Source organism: Sceloporus occidentalis, unplaced genomic scaffold (assembly GCF_023333645.1).
Source record: "Sceloporus occidentalis isolate IW3139 unplaced genomic scaffold, rSceOcc1.0.p SCAF_26, whole genome shotgun sequence".
In the NCBI taxonomy this organism is placed as follows: domain Eukaryota; kingdom Metazoa; phylum Chordata; class Lepidosauria; order Squamata; family Phrynosomatidae; genus Sceloporus; species Sceloporus occidentalis.
The window spans coordinates 253203-272855 of record NW_028317006.1 but is presented as its reverse complement, the minus strand read 5'-3'; the positions used below and the strand labels follow the sequence as shown (position 1 = coordinate 272855).

The following is a 19653-nucleotide window of genomic DNA, read 5'->3' as shown; positions in this document are numbered from 1 at the left end:
ATGTGTAAGACAGCCCCAGGAAAGTGACATTTTCCCAGGAAGCCTCCAGTCCGGCCCTGACCCTCCGCGACCCACTGAAGACAGGGTCGCGACCCATGAGTTGAAAACCACTGTCATAGAGCTTCCTATCGTACAGTACTCAATGATATGCGAATACCTTCCAGTACTGTCTGATACGGCCATATTTCCACTTACTATGAAGCTGATTTGAGTAAAGTTGGTGCAGTGGAAGTGTCCCACCTTGTATAGGAAACTACAATCAGTACTGGGGAATTAAAACAGCACAACTCGTTTTACTGCCAGATTAGTACTAGTGCTATCAGCATTTCTACCGCAGTCCTACTGCATGAAAACAAAGTCATTTTAAAATAGTGCAAGTTTAAAAATCAGTAGTCTCTATATAATATATATATTATCACAACAATGCATTGGTGTTTGTCACTGTGTAATGTTACAGAAAGTTAAAAACATTGTATTTTACAAATAAACCTGCATTACTGGACTTTTGTAATCGTTTCACATACCAGATTGATAGTAGGCATTTCGGGGGGGGGGACACAAATGCTAACAATGTGTTTAAAAGGACTGCTGGTTCCAGCTGGAGTATTTCTGACACATGTTTGAGAGAAGGCACATCTGGAACACACAGTGCAAAGTATTCCATGTTATTAAAAATATTTAACATGTTCATGGAAGCAGAACATTGAGATCCATTGAGGAGAGCATTAAAATCACACTGCACAGTCACAGCTAAGGGTTAGAGACAAAACGTACTTGCGGGGAAAACCATTAAGTCCATTGCCATTAGTATGGACATTTCAGGAGTCAAAATATGATTATATACTTTTATAATGCGTTCATCGAATACAATTCCCATCATACAGGTGGGTGTTGGTGCTCACTAATTGGCAGAGAGACAAGACATCCCCGCTATAACTTAGGTATTCATTTGATCTAATATGGAACTTTATAATATATCAGGTATGGGCCGTCTTTAGCTTTTTACCCTGGGTGAAACATGGTCCAGTTCTTTATAGATTCAGTAGCTAGTAGCAGGTGACTGCAAAGATTCAGCGAGACAGGCATTCAGATTCAGGTTTTTTTTTTCCATTGGCAAAAACGTGGTTTCCTCACAGCACAATTTTGAAGGAACTGAAATATATACACAAAAAAGAAAGTGTCCATCATAATATGTTCTCTAACGAAATACATTAAGGAAATAAAATCTAGCAATTGGTGACGTTATTTAATGCTGTTAACATCTCTCTCAAAAGCTGTAAGAGTACTGCAGGCTTTCTTTTAATTACAGAAGCTCCAGCAACAAACCCGAAGCATTCATGTGAAAGAGTGAAGAACTCTGAGAACCGTCCCACCAGTTTCCACTAAGGTCAAACCAAGCTCCAATTCCTTGTAGGAACTATAACACATAGCCCATACATCAACCAATCCAGCAGAGACTGCACTGTCAAAATAGACCATCTGCTTCACGGAGCTCACAATTACAGATTTATAGACCATCTCTTATGTATGTGTAACCCACCAACTGTAGAACTCCATGTGCATTTTGCTTTGTTTCTCCATAGATATTTATTAGTCATTAGGTACCTCCACCGAGTTCTTCACGATAATTCAGTAAGTTAAGACCTTGTTGATTTACGTGGAAAAATGCACAACAGGATTGCCGACAACTAAAGATGTAAAACTAATGAGCTTTTCAAAAACGTTGAAGCTATAAATGAAAATGACATTTACCTATAATCATTGTATAGGAAAGCCAAGCTACAATAACGTAAATACCTGACAAAGTCGGGAGATCTGGAGATGACATGTTGAAACTCCGAGTGATTGATGGTTCCATCCTTATCAATATCAGACTCTTCCAAGATCTGGGAAGGCATGTGGTGAATGGACAGAGATGAGAACAAGCAAGAACAAACACGCACCGTGTATGATGTGCCTCCGGGGCCCTGATATACATTCACAGCTTTTCAAGTGCAATCAACCACCCAACCAAAAAAGGAATGTGAAAACCAATACAAACAAGCTTGTGTAGAAGATATTCTCGGTGTAATACCCACTAGACATGACACCCATCTCTTAACCCCTTGGCTGCTAAGCCATTTCCCACCCTGGTGCTAAGATGGTTTTCGGCATTTTGGTGCATCTCACGTTTAAACGCGTTTAGAAGTACATTTCTTGGGAATAAACTATACAAACCATATATTGTTTTTTTCAGCACACCCAGCAGATTCCAAATATACCATTTTTATATGTGTATGTCTCATTAGTTTTGCAAAATAAAGCCAAAAATCTTCCGACTCAATAAAAACTAGTTTGCAATGTTATTTTTCTAAACTCTAATATCAAAAGCTGTGTTGCTAAATATTTGTAGTAGGTAACCGGTCTAAAATAAACAGAAATTGAGAACAGTAGACTGTGCTTTTCTAATATTTTATTGCTAAAAGTTAAATTTATTAGACTATCACAAAAGACATCTTTAAATTTAATGCATGGCTGGCGTCAATTAAACAGCTCTAGCTGCCCGGGATGTTAAAATATGCCAACAAAACTATATATTTTTAGAAACTACACCCCAAGCTGCAGCAAATGAGGTCTTATTTGTATCACAAATCTGATGTGCACAACAAATAAGTGAATTTCACACTTCTAAAAATAAAAAATACATTAAATTAAAAGCGACAAGTTAATTTATGTCTTGTGCACTCCAGTCTTGTGCTACTAATACATGCAGCCCCTCATTTGATGCGCCAAGGGGTGTAGTTTCTGAAAATGTATACTTTATGTACCATAATTTAACTTCCCAGCTGTCTAAATGCAGGCATCACCCCTAAATGTTTTAAGACAATTATCAAATCTGCCATATCTGAAGTTAAAGTGGTCTAGACATCTGGGAAGTTAAATTAGGGTACATAAAGTACACATTTCAAGCAAGTACACCCCTTGGCGCTTCAAATGAGGGGTTACATGTATTTCTAGGACAAAAGTTGAGTGCACAAACAATGACGGAATATGTCGATTCGGCTAGAAAATATGTTTTTTCTAACCATAGCGGCATGTTCATTTGTGTCTTGCGCACTCCAGGTTTGTACTAGAAACACATGCAGCCCATCATTTCATGTGCCAAGGGGTGTATTTTTTGCTAATGTATACTTTTTGTGCAATAATTTAACTTGCAGTAATGCCATGTCAAGGCTTCAACCCTAATTACTGACCATTCACACGCCTTTCATATCTCCATTCACTCGCAGAAGCACACACCATACTTTCCAAACATTCACTCGAAGAAGCACACACCATTCTTTCCTCTTACAATCCCAAATAAATTATGGTAAAGGGAGAAAAAAGATCACTTTTACAGCAAAAATAAGTTTTATTGTAAAAATGCAAGGCGCTCCAGCGATGAGATGGTTACTCACGTACCGCACAGGCTAAATGGCTGATTTTAATAATATTTGCAGTTAATTTACAGTTCATCAAGATTTCAAAAGTTGCCTCCCTCTACCATTGGCTAAAATTAACCCCATGATCAAAGGGATCATGGGGTTAAAATTTAGTATCGGCCATTTTTAAAAAGGGAATGTGACTTCATAGCTATATGATCACTGTGGTAACGTTGGCTACCACAGTAATCATTTAGCTAGAATACTTAAAGTTTAATTTTGATCTTTATTTATCTGCCTTTAGAGACCCCCAAATAATTTTTTTTTTACTTTTTTTATATTTTTATTTTTTTCTTTCACAAGCCTTATACCATTGGAAAGGTGAGGCGATTACCTTTCCAACGGTATATGTTGGGGGTCTGTAGCTGCTTAGATGCCCCCATACTTCTAACTGACAATTGTCAGTTTTCAATAAAGTTGCGCGGTGACATCATCACATCATTACGCGCAACGTCACTGGCCAGATCGGGTGGTCCCGGTGATGCCCTTCAATGTGAGGGGCAGATCGCCGGGGTAGGTGGTGATGGAGGTCCACAGACCCCCATCAAGGTAGGGTAGTGCTAGCGACGGCATGGTGCCATCGTTAGCACCTGACTGGGACTGCTAGCGACGGCACCATGCCGTCGTTAGCAGTCAAGGGGTTAATATTTAATGTTTCTATAAGATTATGCCTTTTTTTTTTTTTAAATAAATGAGGGAGTAACCTTCCCACCTCTGCTGCAGTGTGTCCCCAGTGATGTCTCGGAGGCCCTGCTATATTGTGAATATACAGGAGACCAAACACAGTCCAGGCCTCTATCCTGGAGAGCTTTCTCTGTAGAGAAACCTCCGCTGACACCCCAATTCACCAAAACGATAAACAGAAAGCACCAGTTTGCATCGCACTAAGCTGGCTCTGACACAGTGGCCGCCACTGATCATTCAGTCATCAAACTCACATTCGCAATAAGTTGCTTCATTTCACTGTTACTCAGTTTGGTTTCTTCTTCTTCTCCAGTCAAGTGGTTCACCAGTTTTTCCAAATCGGATTCATTCAATGCACCGTCACCATCAAAATCTGTAGAGAAACGGAAAGATTTGATTGCTTTGGTTTAAATCGATAGAAGTTTATTAACGTGTTTTCCACAAAAGAACAGCTCATGGTTATGATATAAAAAACAAACAGTTTTGTTGTTTCTTAAGAGGCATCTGTCATGGCTGGGAGATGTTTGGAAAAAAACTACAAGTTTAACATTCCAAATCTGTTTGAAAAGCAACTCCTTGTTGGCTTTCTACTCTAGTGCATACGATGTGATGTATGAAACAAAAAGTAGACCCCGACAGGCACCCAGAGAAGATGAAACATAGTTTATGATATCCAGAATAAGAATTCTTTTTTAAAGTCATGATCTGTAACATACAGGCTTTTGGTGGTCATTTCCATCTCCAAAGCCACCTCTCATATCTCATTATTTGCAGGATAGAACTAAACATATTCCTCAAATAATGTAATGCAGCCATTGGTATATTAATCGTTTTACAATGTTCAGCAATAGACCGAGGAATACATTTCTACCTAATTCTCATATACTTGATTAGATGTAATAATGGGAGGAACAGCCTCCCATAAGTGGTACAGTATATACAGTGTACACTGACACAGTGAGGGAATTTAAACATGTATCGTATGGGCATGAAGCTATCCTAAATCTAAGACAAGCCTAAGGACTGATAGAATAGATGAGCCAAATAAAACTGACCAACTTCCATTAATAAAAGTTGTATTTTGGGCATTGGAATCTCTTGCTATGTACCCAGAGCATACAGATTTGATACAAGAAGACTAGGAATCCATTGGCAAGGTACTGAACAAACCCGTTATGATGAGTAAACTCATGGAGTCATCCTGAGCTTGTGGGAATCAGAGTGATGAATTTAAATGTATCAGAGACATTTTTGAGTTAATTACATTTCTTGTAATAGTCAGTATGCCAATCGTACTACACCATATGTGAAACAGAAGGGGAAACAGGCAACCCGTCCCAGGGAAAATATGCCATATGCACATCTTTCAAAAGAACGTTATTTCTCCAGAAACATTCTAGAAGCCAGGAGACAAGGACAAATGAAAAACGTTTTGGTGCTTAATCATAGACTACTATGGTGTACTACGCATACGATACACACTTCACGGGTCTGCAGGAGTTTAGGTCAAGTACTACTGAAAGGAAGCATGAAACTCACCAAAAATGCGAAAGGCATAATGGGATTTGATTTCAAGGGTGGCCGATTCGCTGAACGCACTGAGCATGTCAAGGAAATCTTCAAAAGACATGCTGCTATCTTCCTGGTCAGAAGTGGAGAAGACGTGGCAGATTCGGAACTTGAAAGGGTTTGCCTGTAAGAAGAAGAAGAAATAATACACATTTTATAAAAATTTATAAATATACATTTTATAATAAAAAAAAGCTTTATCGACTTGTAAAAACGAGAGATATTGCATCTGCAACATGAAGTGTTTCACCCCAGTAAAGGAAAATGTTTAAATGATACGCTTCTGTGTTTTCATGGATCAGTAAATCTGAGAAACATTTTCCGTAAAGAACTCAGAGGCTGCCTCCTGACAGGTGGCAGCGCTTAAGGACTCCGAACCCACCCTAGCAGCTACGTTGAGCTTGGGACATCAATTAAAAAAAAAAAAGAACAATCAAGTGAAATATCAACATGTGAAATATCAACAGTAAGAATTATACGGCAAACTCAAGATAAGCGAATGCAAAAGATGCAATCACCTTTAACTCAGGTAAGGCCAAAAATGCTTCCTTAGGGATCCGTACTGACTCAATGTTGTTTTGGTTTTCTTTTTGCACAAGTTCACTGAATCTTCGGTAAGCCCTGTGGGACAAAGACAAAAACTATTTATTATATGCCAGAAAAGTGAGTTAGATATTGTATGCAAATGTTCCCCTTCTGTCCCATTCTAGATAAGAGGAATATATTGTTTTACATATTTAAATTGATGATGTAAGCTCTTTACTTATTGGCTCAGGCAACATGGAAACTTCTTAACTCCTTCAGCGAAACTACAGTGACAGCATTGTATTTTACACGGAAGCAAAAAAATACATATCAAAATGTTTTCTTTTAAAATAATTAACACTTTAAGGTTTATAAAGTTCATGGATTCAGGTCTATTAACTATCAGTGATACTATGGTAGGTAATAGATTACTTGGGCCAATAAATGCAAGTGCTTGGAACCATAATTACATGTTGACAAACCAGAGAAATCCATAAACGTTGCAGGAAACCACAAAGCTACGAATGGTAAACAAGGAAATAAAATAAATGCGACCTTCACAAAACTGATAACACAACTGTCTCTAATTGAAGTAATGAGGCAAATAAAGCAGATAAGAACCATTCGGCCCATTTTCCCTGCTGTAAAGACTCAAACCTTTGAGAAATGGTCTAACGTCTCTGACGATCCCTCCAAAGAGGAATGCATTTTCCTGGTGAGCCCCTGTAACTAACAGCAGCGCTCTTCCACACATGCGCATGGGGATCTGAATAGACCACAGCCTTCCCTGAGCCAGCACTGTATATACGTGCGGGGAGATGTGCTCGGTGACGGAAGGGGCAAATGCATATGGACATTAGTTGTTGCAGCCCTAAATCGGTTCTTGGTCTCCTCTTACATTCAGGATAGCCATATACCTACTCCATTCCATCATCATATTAACCTCTACCACGTCTGATGGGAGGCTGATGAAGCATGATACAGGGAAGAACACTGGAATGACCCTTTACAGACATTGATCATAAAACCTTAGGGGTTTACCTATACGAAGGGCTTTGTTTTTTAAAATTAGGAAATAGGAGTCATGAAAGTACATAAAGTACTAATGAAACACAAGATGTAAACAAGATGAAAGCAACTGCCCTCCTCTGATGATGACTTTTGCTACTGCTTGGCAGCTTGAAGCAATCCAGCGCTGGAGCCATCTCCAACATGGAAAATAGCTTGGGGGGCACCATGCAAGAGGCCATTTAGTTATCATATGGATTAAAATGAATATGATGGGCCAACTGTCTCTATAAGATAAGGTTTTAAATGATTTACCACGCAAACATTTACACGCTGTGACGTAATCCGGCCTAGACAGTCCCAGCAGTGCCGGAGTCCCCTCTGTCTAAAAAGGGAGGGGGGGTTGGGGAATCACCCTCCCTAGCGATCAAGCCCCCCCCATGCTGCACTTTTTAATTATTTTTTGGGATAGCTTTAGGTACATTCTGAGCGTCTTTAATTCTTTTAATGTCTTTGCGTGACACCATTACAGAAGAAACAAAAACTGGAGCATATGGAGGCGTCAGGCCTGCAATCAAACGAAAATGTTTTAGCATACTTACACAAGGATTTCTTGCTTTGTAAGGAAAGTTAGTTCCTAAAATGTAAAAATAATCATAATTAGGTATATTTCAAAAAAAATTTCCGTGATCTCAAAGATACCATGCTGCATGACAACCTCAAACAGCTCATGCTGCCGTGACGGATTCATCTTATTTTTTTCCCCCATCGTGGAATTTCTAAATAATTTTATTGATATTTTGATATATTTAAATTTTAAGCAGGAATAAGAAATCGGCTGTAGTCTTGTTTTTGATTGCTTATCATTCTGTAGCTTTCCTCTTACAAGAAGAGCCAAGATGGTGCTGCCTAATGTTTTTTTTAAACGGTCATGTGTCATTTTTCCAGGCATCAGTAAAGCGAACACAGTTTTCTTCATCACTGCTCTTCTTGCAGTGGATAAAAGCGTCAGTCATCTACTGTCACAGCGTCGGCTGCCCATCTCGTCAGCGAACTTTACCAGGACTGGAATTGGGGGACTTGCACTACCCTTGTATTCTCTCCTAGCAGAAGGGATCAGATTTTAACCCCGCCATCACTGACACACTAGCCTGCCGAACATAAATGAAACAGGGACAGTGACAACGCCAGAAGGCTCCGCAGAACGTCAGTGTGTGGAAGTACGGTGGGATGGTCAGGAAGTCCACTCACATTAACTATGTATTACAAGCATACCTAGGAACTCTCTGGGTTTGACCTCTGGGTCACGGGGTCTTGGTTCCCAGGTATGATTACAAGGAGATCGCTTATGGTTGGCTTTTCACAAGGTAGTCAGGGAGTTGATACATTCAACTCACCCACAAACATGGTTTAGCACATCAACGCCTTAGATGCACTTTGCCCAGCTGGCTGGCATTGTAAAGCGCACCAGTCCCACTTTTCATTATAGGTGCACGTTAATCTTTTATGACAGTCACCTGCCATAACATTCAAAAACCAGTGGACTTAATAAAACGAACATCATCTTTTCCCAACTTATCGGATTGTCTTAGTCCGTCAGTACTGTCAGACCCTGTCAGAGGAGAGCTGCGCAAATGATTGGCACTATATACCATAAATAAAAGGATAATAGTCAAATATGCAAATAATTCTGGATAATAATGGATTAGTTTATTTAATTGGTAAAAGCAGTAGTGTTACCATAATTTTGGATGTGTTGCGAGGATATTTAAGGAAAATGATGTTCAGAATAAGATAATGCTTACAGATCATTGACATTTCAACCCGAGTCGTACTGGATTCCTGCCTGCACGCTATTAAGCAGATCGTGGCTTCTTATTACTGATCTAGATTGCAGCAATGGGACTCATTACTTTAGACATTTTTACTGGATTCTAATACGGGAAGAGAGAGAAGTTTTCTCTTGTTTGTTTGCTTGTTATGCTGGATTTGTCAAATAAAACAAAAATGCTTTGATATTCATAAGTTTTGGTGACTTATAGTATCCTTACAGTAAATACATTATATACGGGTTTTAGATATCTGGGGCTTGACTCCCGTTTCCGAAATCAGTTATACTAATTATTATTACTCTCATTACTCATTTCCTGAAACCCGCCCCTCCCCAACACACAGTTACCTGATATTCGTTTATGAGCTGCTTGGAAAGCTGGCTGGATGAGCCCCCCATCGTAGTTTTACCGCAGTCCGCTGCCCCTCACAGGCTTCCGTACAAACGTCCCCCAAGAAACCCGTTCTGAAACTTTGTGTACCCCAGCTGTCCGCTTCCGCCTCCCACGTCACCGGGCAACAGCCGATTTGCATATACCAGGTAGTACCGCCCCTCGTGTTCATATCGGGCGGAGAACCTGTTGACGGGGGTACTAGTGACAAAACTCAATGCGCTGCGTTCCTCATACCACAAGATAGCTGCTATGGTCTACTGAACAAGTGCAAAGGCTACAGCAGCCAAAGCACGCAAAGCGACGCTACTGAAGCAAAAGTTTCTTTAATTATTTAATACACCTGGAGAAATAAAAATATTTTTTAATTCAGTCTGCTTTGTATGTATTACTGATACCCACCCAACAGAAATAATAATAATACGTCAGCGTAGCACCTGTTCACCACCCGTTTTTTGTAGAAAAGGACAACAGGCATCCACCCACTGTGATGTGGAAGGTAAAACCATGTCACCAAGAAGGGTGACGATGCCGTAAAACGATATGCCTCTCCTACAGTGAAAACACATGCAGTACTTCGAGAAAGTACTATCGACACAGTTATGGTTTACGTTTTAATTTTTTTTTTTAAACAGTACAAAATATACTGTTAACAGACCCCCCCCCTCCTGCTCTTTGTAAAATGTGGTACAGTCCTAGCAGGAAGTAGCTGCCTATGGAACCTGTCCGGGGAAAGCCGCGTGAATGAATGGGGGAAACAGCAGGAAGCAAACTTCATATACCAAAGGCATTTCCTTTTGAATACATATTTGTCAGCTATAAGACACGTCTGCTATCAAGGTTAGTGTGTGCTGGCAGCCCCACATGACGAAGCTATTGGTTGTCTGACTGAGCTTGATGGGAGTTGTACACAGGAGTACTTGGACTGTCATCTAGGGAATGACTATTTGGCCTATTTTCATCTGTCTCATTTATTTAAATGTAAAATAAAAATGTCGACGAGCCTAAAAGGTATCTAAAGCCACTGGAGAAATGCGGGTCTTGCAGCTCTGTCAGGTTGGATATATTAACCAGCTCCTCGTGACAGTAAATTGTCACATTAAACAGGTGTGCTTTTATGGCTAATCCCATTGTACAGTGCTGCGGAATACGATGGCGCTATATAAAACAAATAATAATAACTTCCCTCTGGACCGGATCCGCCGCAAACCAGAGGTTTCCATTTGACTGCAGAAAGAAGCTGCTGGCAAAACAAAAGGGGACATAACCTTTTATAAGAAATCCACATAATACTGTTATATATAACATTCTTATGGTGTGGCTCCCCCATCAGGTTATATAGAGTAATGTGTCTGATTCCAATATCCAATGCCATTTTCTGCGTTGGCCCAATAAAATGTAGCAAATTTGACTAAAGGTAAAACTAACAATTTTGCATGTACGCTGTGACTCTTGGTGCAGTTACCCCTAAAGTTTCTTTTAGCAGAACAGTATCACCAGAGTACAAACATTAGTATTGTTTATTAATTAATTGTAAACCATTATATTCGGCAGCAATATAACAAAATAGACTTTCACTCTATATGGGCCAGTGTTCTGGGAGATAGCTGCAGTGTTTTGTCTTCATTTGCCACAGGAATTGTATTTTCTTTGACTTGATAAGTAGATACATATAGGTGATTTAAGAGAAAAGATTTTTTTAAAAAAAAATACCATTTGATTAATTCATTTTATTTATTTTTTTGTATCAGAAAATAAAATAACAGCGGTGGATGTGGAAGTGAAACAGTGATGGATGTAAATATGAAGATGGAAGCCAATCATACAGCTTGTCTCAATGGGGCTAGTGTAGAAGAGTATAATTACTCAGAAGCAGACTTCATCTTACCTGGAATCACCTGGCAAGAGAGAAAGGAATATGGTGAAAGTGAGGGCTTTCTTTCACAACTTGACTCAGTACTTAGATGTAAGTGGGTGGAAAAGATGAAGCAGGGTCTTTTTCGTTACCCCTTGTGGGATTTGGAGACCAGAATATTACCTGGCACCATCAAGTATGTGGCCCAACTTAACATAAAGAGAGGTATGGAGAGGAGGAAGCCACAGGACATACAGAGCATCCGGGAGAAGTTCAATGCCAGCCAATTTAACTTCAATAAGATAAACCCTAAGGAAATTTTATTTCTAATGACAAAGTCGTCGGGTGAAAATGCTGTTGTGAAGGACAGAAAATATCAAGGCTCTTTGTTTAATAAAGTGACTCCAGCAACTTTGGAATGTAAGTCTGGAAATGCTCTTCAGAAGAGCCCCGAAGTAGAGTCCACATCTAGAAGTACTTTAGTTGTCATCAATGTAAGTCCTCTGGAATTTGGACATGTTCTATTTATACCTGATCCATCTCTGTGTCTGACACAAATTCTCACCTGTGATCTCATGCTGTTTGGATTGGAATCGGTTCTCCTCAGTGCCCATCCAGGCTTTAGAGTTGGATTTAACAGTCTTGGTGGGTTTGCGTCTGTAAATCATTTACACCTGCATGGGTTCTACCTTGACCATGAACTTCTGATAGAGTCTTCATCCAGCAAACTTCTGAGCACAGAACATAACTTGTACCTACTGACACAGTTTCCTGCTCCAGGTTTTATGTTTTATACTGATGGGAAGGATTTAGAGGCTGTCGCTCAAAACATATGCCAGATTACAGATTATTTTGTGGAAAAAGATATTGCACATAATATATTTTTAACCAGGGGCAGTGACCCTGCTGGCGTGACACCTTCAGATTCTAGAGGAGGCTTACGGATAGTCATATGGCCAAGGAAGTCATGCTTTGGTGCCAAAGAGGAAGCAGCATTTAACGTGGCGCTTTGTGAGCTTGCGGGTCACCTTCCTATGAAAAATTTGGAAGATTTCAACAACATAACAGAAGAATCTGTCATTCGCATTATTAAGAACTATCTTTTCTCAGACAATGATTTTAATGAGATATCATCAGAAGTGTTATCTCATTTAACAAAAAGTTAATTGACCGAACAGGAATAAAATAAAAAGGATGGATATTGCATAACAAACAATTAACAAATATGTTACTTAATTTCAATAATTAACTTTGTTTTCAATAATTAAAAAAAGAAAACTGTCCATGCATTTAAAGCAGCAGTGATGTGTGTGTGTGTGTGTGTGTGTATAGGTGTAGCTTTGTACAAAAAAGTTTTTCCTTAAAGCTCTTACAAACATATTTCCTTAAAGAATCACGAATGCAGTGTTCGAGTATTGCATTTTAAGAGTTTACAGAAAGCAATGCAAGCCAATCAGAAGAGTATGACAATCTGAAATTACTAATAGTTATGGTAGATTAGAAGAAGAGACAAATTATACAGTGATCTAGGAAAATGTGTTCAGTGGTCTTTTCAGTAGACTACTGTGGATATTGCATTAGTTTGTAGCTGTCTAATACTGTGAAGTTTCACATGGACTCCAGTCACAGCATGTCTTAGAGATCTTCTTAGAAGGGGGCGAGATGATGCCACACACACGCTTGCCTGCTGACAAAGTTTCTTGGGTGGTGTGGCAGTTTCTTTCTCTAATGGCGTTGGAAACCTCTTTGCCATCTCCTGGAGTTTGAAATTCTTTGAGCGTACAAGATCTATGTGCTGCAAATGTGATTTGTCATTGACATACTCCCACCAATATTCCACTATTTGCATCACAATGGCTGGTGTCCAATTCAGACTGATAATATGCACTATGGACTTTCTATACCGCCATGATATTACATATACATCGACGTGAGTAAATACTGAACATTTAGCCAAACTGGCTGTGTATACCGTCACTGGCCACTTTATTAGGTACACCTGTTAAATTGCTTGTTAACACAAATATCTAATCAGGCAATCACATAGCAGCAACTCAATGCATTTAGGCATGTAGACGTGGTCAAGACAACTTGCTGAAGTTCAAACCGAGCATCAGAATGGGGAAGAAAGGAGATTTAAGTGACTTTGAACGTGGCATGGTTGTTGGTGCCAGACAAGCTGGTCTGGGTATTTCACAAATTTCTGATCTACTGGGATTTTCAGCACGACCATCTCCAGGGTTCACAGAGAATGGTTCCGAAAAAGAGAAAATATCCAGTGAGCGGCAGTTGTGTGGACGAAAATGCCTTGTTGATGTTAGAGGTCAGAGGAGAATGGGCAGACTGATTCAAGATGACAGAAAGGCAACAGTAACTCAAATAACCACTCGTTACAACCAATGTATGCAGAATACCATCTCTGAATGCAGAACACATCGAACATTAAAGCAGATGGGCTGCAGCAGCAGAAGACCACTCCAGGTGCCACTCCTGACAGTTAAGAACAGGAAACTGAGGCTACAATTCGCACAGGCTCACCACAATTGGACAATGCAAGACTGGAAGAACATTGCCTGGTCTGATGAGTCTCGATTCCAGCTGCGATATTCAGATGACAGGGTCAGAATTTGGTGTAAACAACATGAAAGCATGGATCAATCCTGGTGGTGGTGAAATGGTGTGTGGGACATTTTCTTGACGCACTCTGGGCCCCTCAGTACCAATTGAGCATCAACCTACCTGAGTATTGTTGACAATGTCCATCCCTTCATGACCCCAGTGTACCCATCTTCTGATGGCTACTTCCAGCAGGATAATGCACCATGTCGCAAAGCTCACTTCATCTCAAACTGGTTTCTTGAACATGACAATGAGTTCACTGTACTCCAATGGCCTCCACAGTCACCAGATCTCAATCCAATAGAGCACCTTTGGGATCCAGTATATATTCCCGTTTCTATACAGAAAGCTCAACTAAATAGTCAAACAAGAAGCCTCTCAATCTTTGAACTAATAAATATTAGCTCCATAATACTAGCTTTATTACTGTGAACCATCTACAGGTGTAAAGACTATCGATATGTGGCAGTCATACAGTCAGCATATTTTAACAATGTTCCAGATAACTTGGCATCATTGGAGCTGAAACATGATTTATTTAGAATAACCATTCTGCACTTTACAGCAAATACCAAAAAGAATTGGATTAATTGGTAGAATGCAACATCGATTTCTTATAAATATATAATTACTTATGCGCTTCAATGTATACACTGAAGACATTTTGAAGGAGGTCCTTTTTTTGCACCCTATTCATGTTCTTGACAACTTGGTGCTATTGAAATATGATTTATTTTCTAAAATACAACTACTTCTGCACTTTATGGCATACACTCAAAATAATTGCAATTGGTAGAATGCAATATAGATGTTTAATGAATACGCCGTATTTGATTGAATATAAGACAAGGTTTTTTTCAGAACAAATGCTCCCTCATCTTATATCCGAGGTCATCTCATAATCAGACCTTAAATAGAGGTCTGACTATAACACTAAGATCCAGGTCCCCCGCAGCTCTGCAGGGGACCCGGATCCACCTCTCTGGCAGCCGGTGTCCACAGTCCTGAAATCTCTCCTGGGGACAAATTTGTGAGGGATTTGAGTTGAGTACCTGTAGTTATTTTTGCAACTTATTTGTGATGTTTTGTGTGGGGTGCGAATGTGTTTTGGTTTAGATCCGCAGGGATACTGGGCTCGATGTTGGGGTGGAATGGCACTTAAGATTACTACTTTAAACATGCAAGGATGAAATTCACTTTTACAAATTTTTGAATCATAATGATATTGATGTAATTTTGATACAAGAAACACATTAGATCCATCAGCCTGGTAATTTATGGAAGTTTAACAAATATCCAACGATCTACGCTGGTCACTTGGTTGACAAACAAAAAACAAAAGAGAAGTAGCAATAATAGTTTAACCCCTTAATGAAAATTGACAGACCGGGCACCCGAAAACAAAGGGTTAGCGACAATTGACGTGCAAGGACCGTCATTGAACGAGTGCAGAAATCTACGTTTGCTTTCTGCACCGAAACGGTATTGCTGTAATGCCTTGACGTAGATGTAGATGTAAATGCCTCACACTAGGGCGTCAACATCCAACACACACTGTATGGCGGCAGACGCCCGTTTTAAAAGTGTTTTAAAACTTCAATGGTGTTGCTGAAATGCCTCGATCAGGAGGCATTCAGCAACACCAAACACTCACCCCAGGACGCGTTGTGACCGCTCCGGAGAGCGGTCACAACCGCCACTGCGAGTGATTTCGCCAACCGCAAGATGGTGGCCGCCCTGAAAAAAAACAACAAAGTTGGAAAAGTTCACCAGAGGGTCTCCAGACTCCACTTGCAGGTTGAATACAGGTACTGCATTCGACTGTGCAAGTAAATCGAGCCCAGCTTTCTAATCACGGTGTGATTAGTAAAATACTTTTTTTTTTTTTAAATAACAAGAAGAAAAAAATAGTTAAAAAAAAACAGTAAAATGTAAAAATAATTTCCAACTGATGTCACTATCAGGGGAACCTTCAAGTTCCAAAAATGTTTTTAAAAAATTGTAAAAAAAAAGGCATAAAAAAAAAAAATATATATATATATATATATATATATAAAATATTTTTGTGAGCAAGTCCTAAAATTAGCACATTAACTTAAAACAATTCTGGAAAAGAGTTAAAATACTGGCATGTTAAATGCCCATGGGGTGTTTATTTAAAAAAAAAATTGATTTGATGGGGTAAATTGAATTGGCCGGGTTCAACAATGTCCCAATTAACACGGGGGGAAGTTCCCCAAAAAACCGACAAACCCATGCATGTGGGGTATCACTGTACTCAGGAGATGTTGCTGAACACATATTGAGGTGTCGTGTGACAGCGGCATATACCAGGAGCTGTAAATGTATACCTAAAGTACGTGTGTGGGGAAAAATACACACAAAAAATACTACTGCAAACTTTGAAAAAATGCTGGTGGTAAAATGTGTGCATGCAAAGAGTTAAATTACCAGCATTTAAAATACCCTGGGGTGTCTAGTTTTAAAAAATATATGGTTTTATTGGGCACGCTGAAATGGCCCGGCTCAAAGATGTACCAAATAGGGCATGGGCAGTGGATCCCCAAATGCCAAAGTTGAACATTGAAAAATGCGCATGCCCCAAATGTGGCCTTTCCCCCCCTCCCATACAGCCAGGCAAAATCATTCATGTGAGGTATCGCTGTACTCAGAATGTTGCTGAACACATATTGGGGTTTTATGACATATATCAGGACCTGTTAATTCATACCTGAAGTAAAATGTGTGTGAGAAAAAAATGACTACCACAAAGACTGGTGGTAGAATTAGTGCATGGAAAGGGTTAAAATACTAGCATTTGAAATACCCTGGGGTGTCTAGTTTTCAAAAAAAAATGTCTTGATGGGGTAAATTGCATTGTCCGGCTTCAAAGATACCCAAAATGGCACATGGGGGGAAGAATTACCAGATTTGGAAAAATTGGTTTTGAAATAGCAAAACGCTACCTGTACTTATTGCCCAACATAAAAACATTGGGTATTTCTAAACTCAGGACAAATAGTAGAATCTATTTAGCAGGTTTTTTCATTACCTTTTATAGATGAGTAAAAGATTTTTCAACTAAAAGTTAGAAAAAGTAATTTTTTTCACCATATTTTATACTTTTTTAATAGTAAATAAGATGATACAATCGAAACAATGTCATCTAAAGAAAGCCCTTCTTGTCCTGGAAAAAAAACAATATATAACTTGTGTGGGTTCAGTAAACGGGAAAGAAGAAAATTGCAGCTAAACACGAGCAGCGCAGAAATGTTAAAACGGCCATTGTCACGAAGGGTACAAAAAATAAAATCGGCCTTTGTCACGAAGGGGTTAATGTAAAGTTAGATTTGAACAAATGCATAATGTTATATGTACCTTTGCAGTCCCCTCTTGGGTTTTTGGATGTGTGGTGGACCCTAAAGTAGACCTTATAGCTACATCCTCCACCATGCAAAATGTTTTATGTCGGAAATCTCTATTTGCCGTTGGAGGATCCACCAACTAAGAGAGACGGCATGTCTTACTCTCTTATCAATCTTTTCTTATGAAACGTTCTTTTTTTTATTCTATTTTAGTATCCAAAAGAGGATCTATTATCATGCCCCTGTATTGTTAGTAATTAACTAGAGTTGAGAGACTAAATAAAATCTGTGTTGATCCCAACTTAATAGCGGATGTAGCAAAGATCAGAGAAGAAATAACACTTATAAGCAAATAAAAAAAATTCTTGTTGAAGCAAAAGTTGTATCATAGCAACAATACAATACTAATAAACTGCAATATAATTCTAAAAATAAGACAATACAGAAAATTATAGTTGGTGATAAAAGTTTTTTGTCACCTAAAGGAATTGCATGTGCCTTTGCAGGCCATTACAGATCTTTGTACAATTTACGAGGTAATGTGACATAACACGATATTGGTAATTTTTTTAGATACATTGGAAGTTACAAAAATACCCAAATAAAAACTAGATAAATTAAATGTACCTATTAATTTGCTTGAATTAAATTATACCATTAAAAAACTAAAAGCTGGAAAGGCACCAGGCCCGGACAGGTTTATAGCTACTTTCTGTAAAAAGTTTCATAACATTATTGCACTTTTATTACTGAAAGCCTTTTAGAATATATCGGGAAAACAAATGTCGCATGTTACGATCACGCCTATTCCAAACTATTCCAAACTGTCGCCTATTCAAGGGGGATGACGAGACTAGAATTGATGGACTAAGACAAACCGATACATTAGGTGGAGAGAGCCCTGCTCGCAAGTTTACAATCTTGAGGGATTGATGCCTAAAACAGGGTCAATTAGAAGTTCTTAGATATAGTATTAGAAAAATTTGGTATTATTGGGCCTTTAAAGAACAATACAATTAATGTTATTTGCTAACAAATCCAGTAAAATCAATCCCTGCTTTCTTAAAAATTATAGAACACTGTTAAATATTCAAACTGTAAGATAGAAACACAAAATCTGACAGCCTTTGTAACAACCCAAGATTTTAAAATATGCTAAATTATCTATCATTTTGGCTGGAATAAAAAATATCTTGACTATCTAGGGATTAAAATAATTAATGACTTGGAAAATTTGAACAATTGTGAATGTGAAAAATTAAATTTCTTGAAAAATCTACTATTGAAACTTTTTAATAAGTTATTACTTGTATATATCTGCTCAGATGTTGCTCATTAACATAGACATACTTTCAGGTAATAGAAAAAGTTAATCGTTCAGATATTAATTGCTTTGAAGACCTTTTAGGACTAAGAATGTTTGGTGGGTATCTGTAAATAAACATATTCTAGAATCCTTAAAATCACAAGTATGTAAATATGAATAAAATATACAAATACAAGTCCGAGGATGGAGGCCTGTCGATGGCTGAGCAGTGGACTGGCTTACCGGGCGGTTTCCCGGTTGGCCGCCTCCCCTGGGGGCAAGCTTAAGACCGGCCATCTAATTATATGTGTGGCCGTTGTCACCAATGAAGCTACAGGACAACAAAAGATTTTGCCCCTGCATTGGCGGCAGCTTTCAGTCACATGTGTTACTCCTGCTGTCCACATGCCAGTCATGCCATATCCAGTGCGGTGCAGACCACTGACTTCATGTCTCCACGTGCTGGTCCAAAATGATTCACAAATGGTTGATGCGAGCTGGACTGGTCCTTTGTAAATAATTGTGGACTGGCGAGGCAGGAACACAGTAGGGTCACGTTACTTGACACTGCGGTAAAAGCGAGGCTGCTCGCACAGTGTGCGAGTGCCAGAGATGTAAGCTGCTGGCCCATGCAGTGCAGGTAGAGCAGCTTTGAAGGGAAGGATAGAGAAAAAGCTGTGGGTGAGGTAAGGGGGTACGAGAAAGAGAATGTATGTTAGAAAATGTATGCATAAGTGTGTGTTAACATGAATGTGCAAGTGTATGCGAGCATGGCTGGCTGTTTGGGGGCACAGAAAAGCTGTTTGGGGGCAAAGATGGCACTGATAAGCTGTTTAGGGGCGCTCACAGTTGTTTGGGAAAAAGATACTGTGGGACATGTTGCTTATGAAGTCAGGGGGCCCCAGTCCAATTTTCGCACCGGGGCTCTGATTTTTAGTTACACCCCTGTGTTAAATTGTATGAATTAATGAAAATGATTATTAAATTTTGTATAAATATGAGGGGGGCATGCTAATAGAAGGTTATTAAGATGGTGGGA

General features: G+C 39.2%; 2 protein-coding genes across 2 annotated transcripts; one reads left to right on the top strand and one right to left on the bottom strand.

The window, feature by feature from the left end:
• Positions 1-1130: 1130 nt before the first annotated feature.
• Positions 1131-9477, bottom strand: LOC149299975 (calcium and integrin-binding protein 1-like). The gene is made up of 7 exons (XM_089485776.1): positions 9427-9477; positions 7850-7884; positions 6233-6335; positions 5685-5838; positions 4400-4518; positions 1798-1886; positions 1131-1152 (listed from the first exon to the last, which is right to left on the bottom strand). Exons 1-7 carry the CDS (start codon positions 9475-9477, stop codon positions 1131-1133), a joined length of 573 nt encoding a protein of 190 aa, XP_089341902.1.
• A 1783-nt stretch (positions 9478-11260) lies between these two features.
• LOC149299974 (GDP-D-glucose phosphorylase 1-like) lies at positions 11261-12490 on the top strand. Its single transcript, XM_089485481.1, has 2 exons — positions 11261-11669; positions 11784-12490. The coding sequence occupies exons 1-2, from the start codon at positions 11261-11263 to the stop codon at positions 12488-12490; spliced, it is 1116 nt and encodes a 371-aa protein (XP_089341607.1).
• The last annotated feature ends 7163 nt before the right edge of the window (positions 12491-19653 follow it).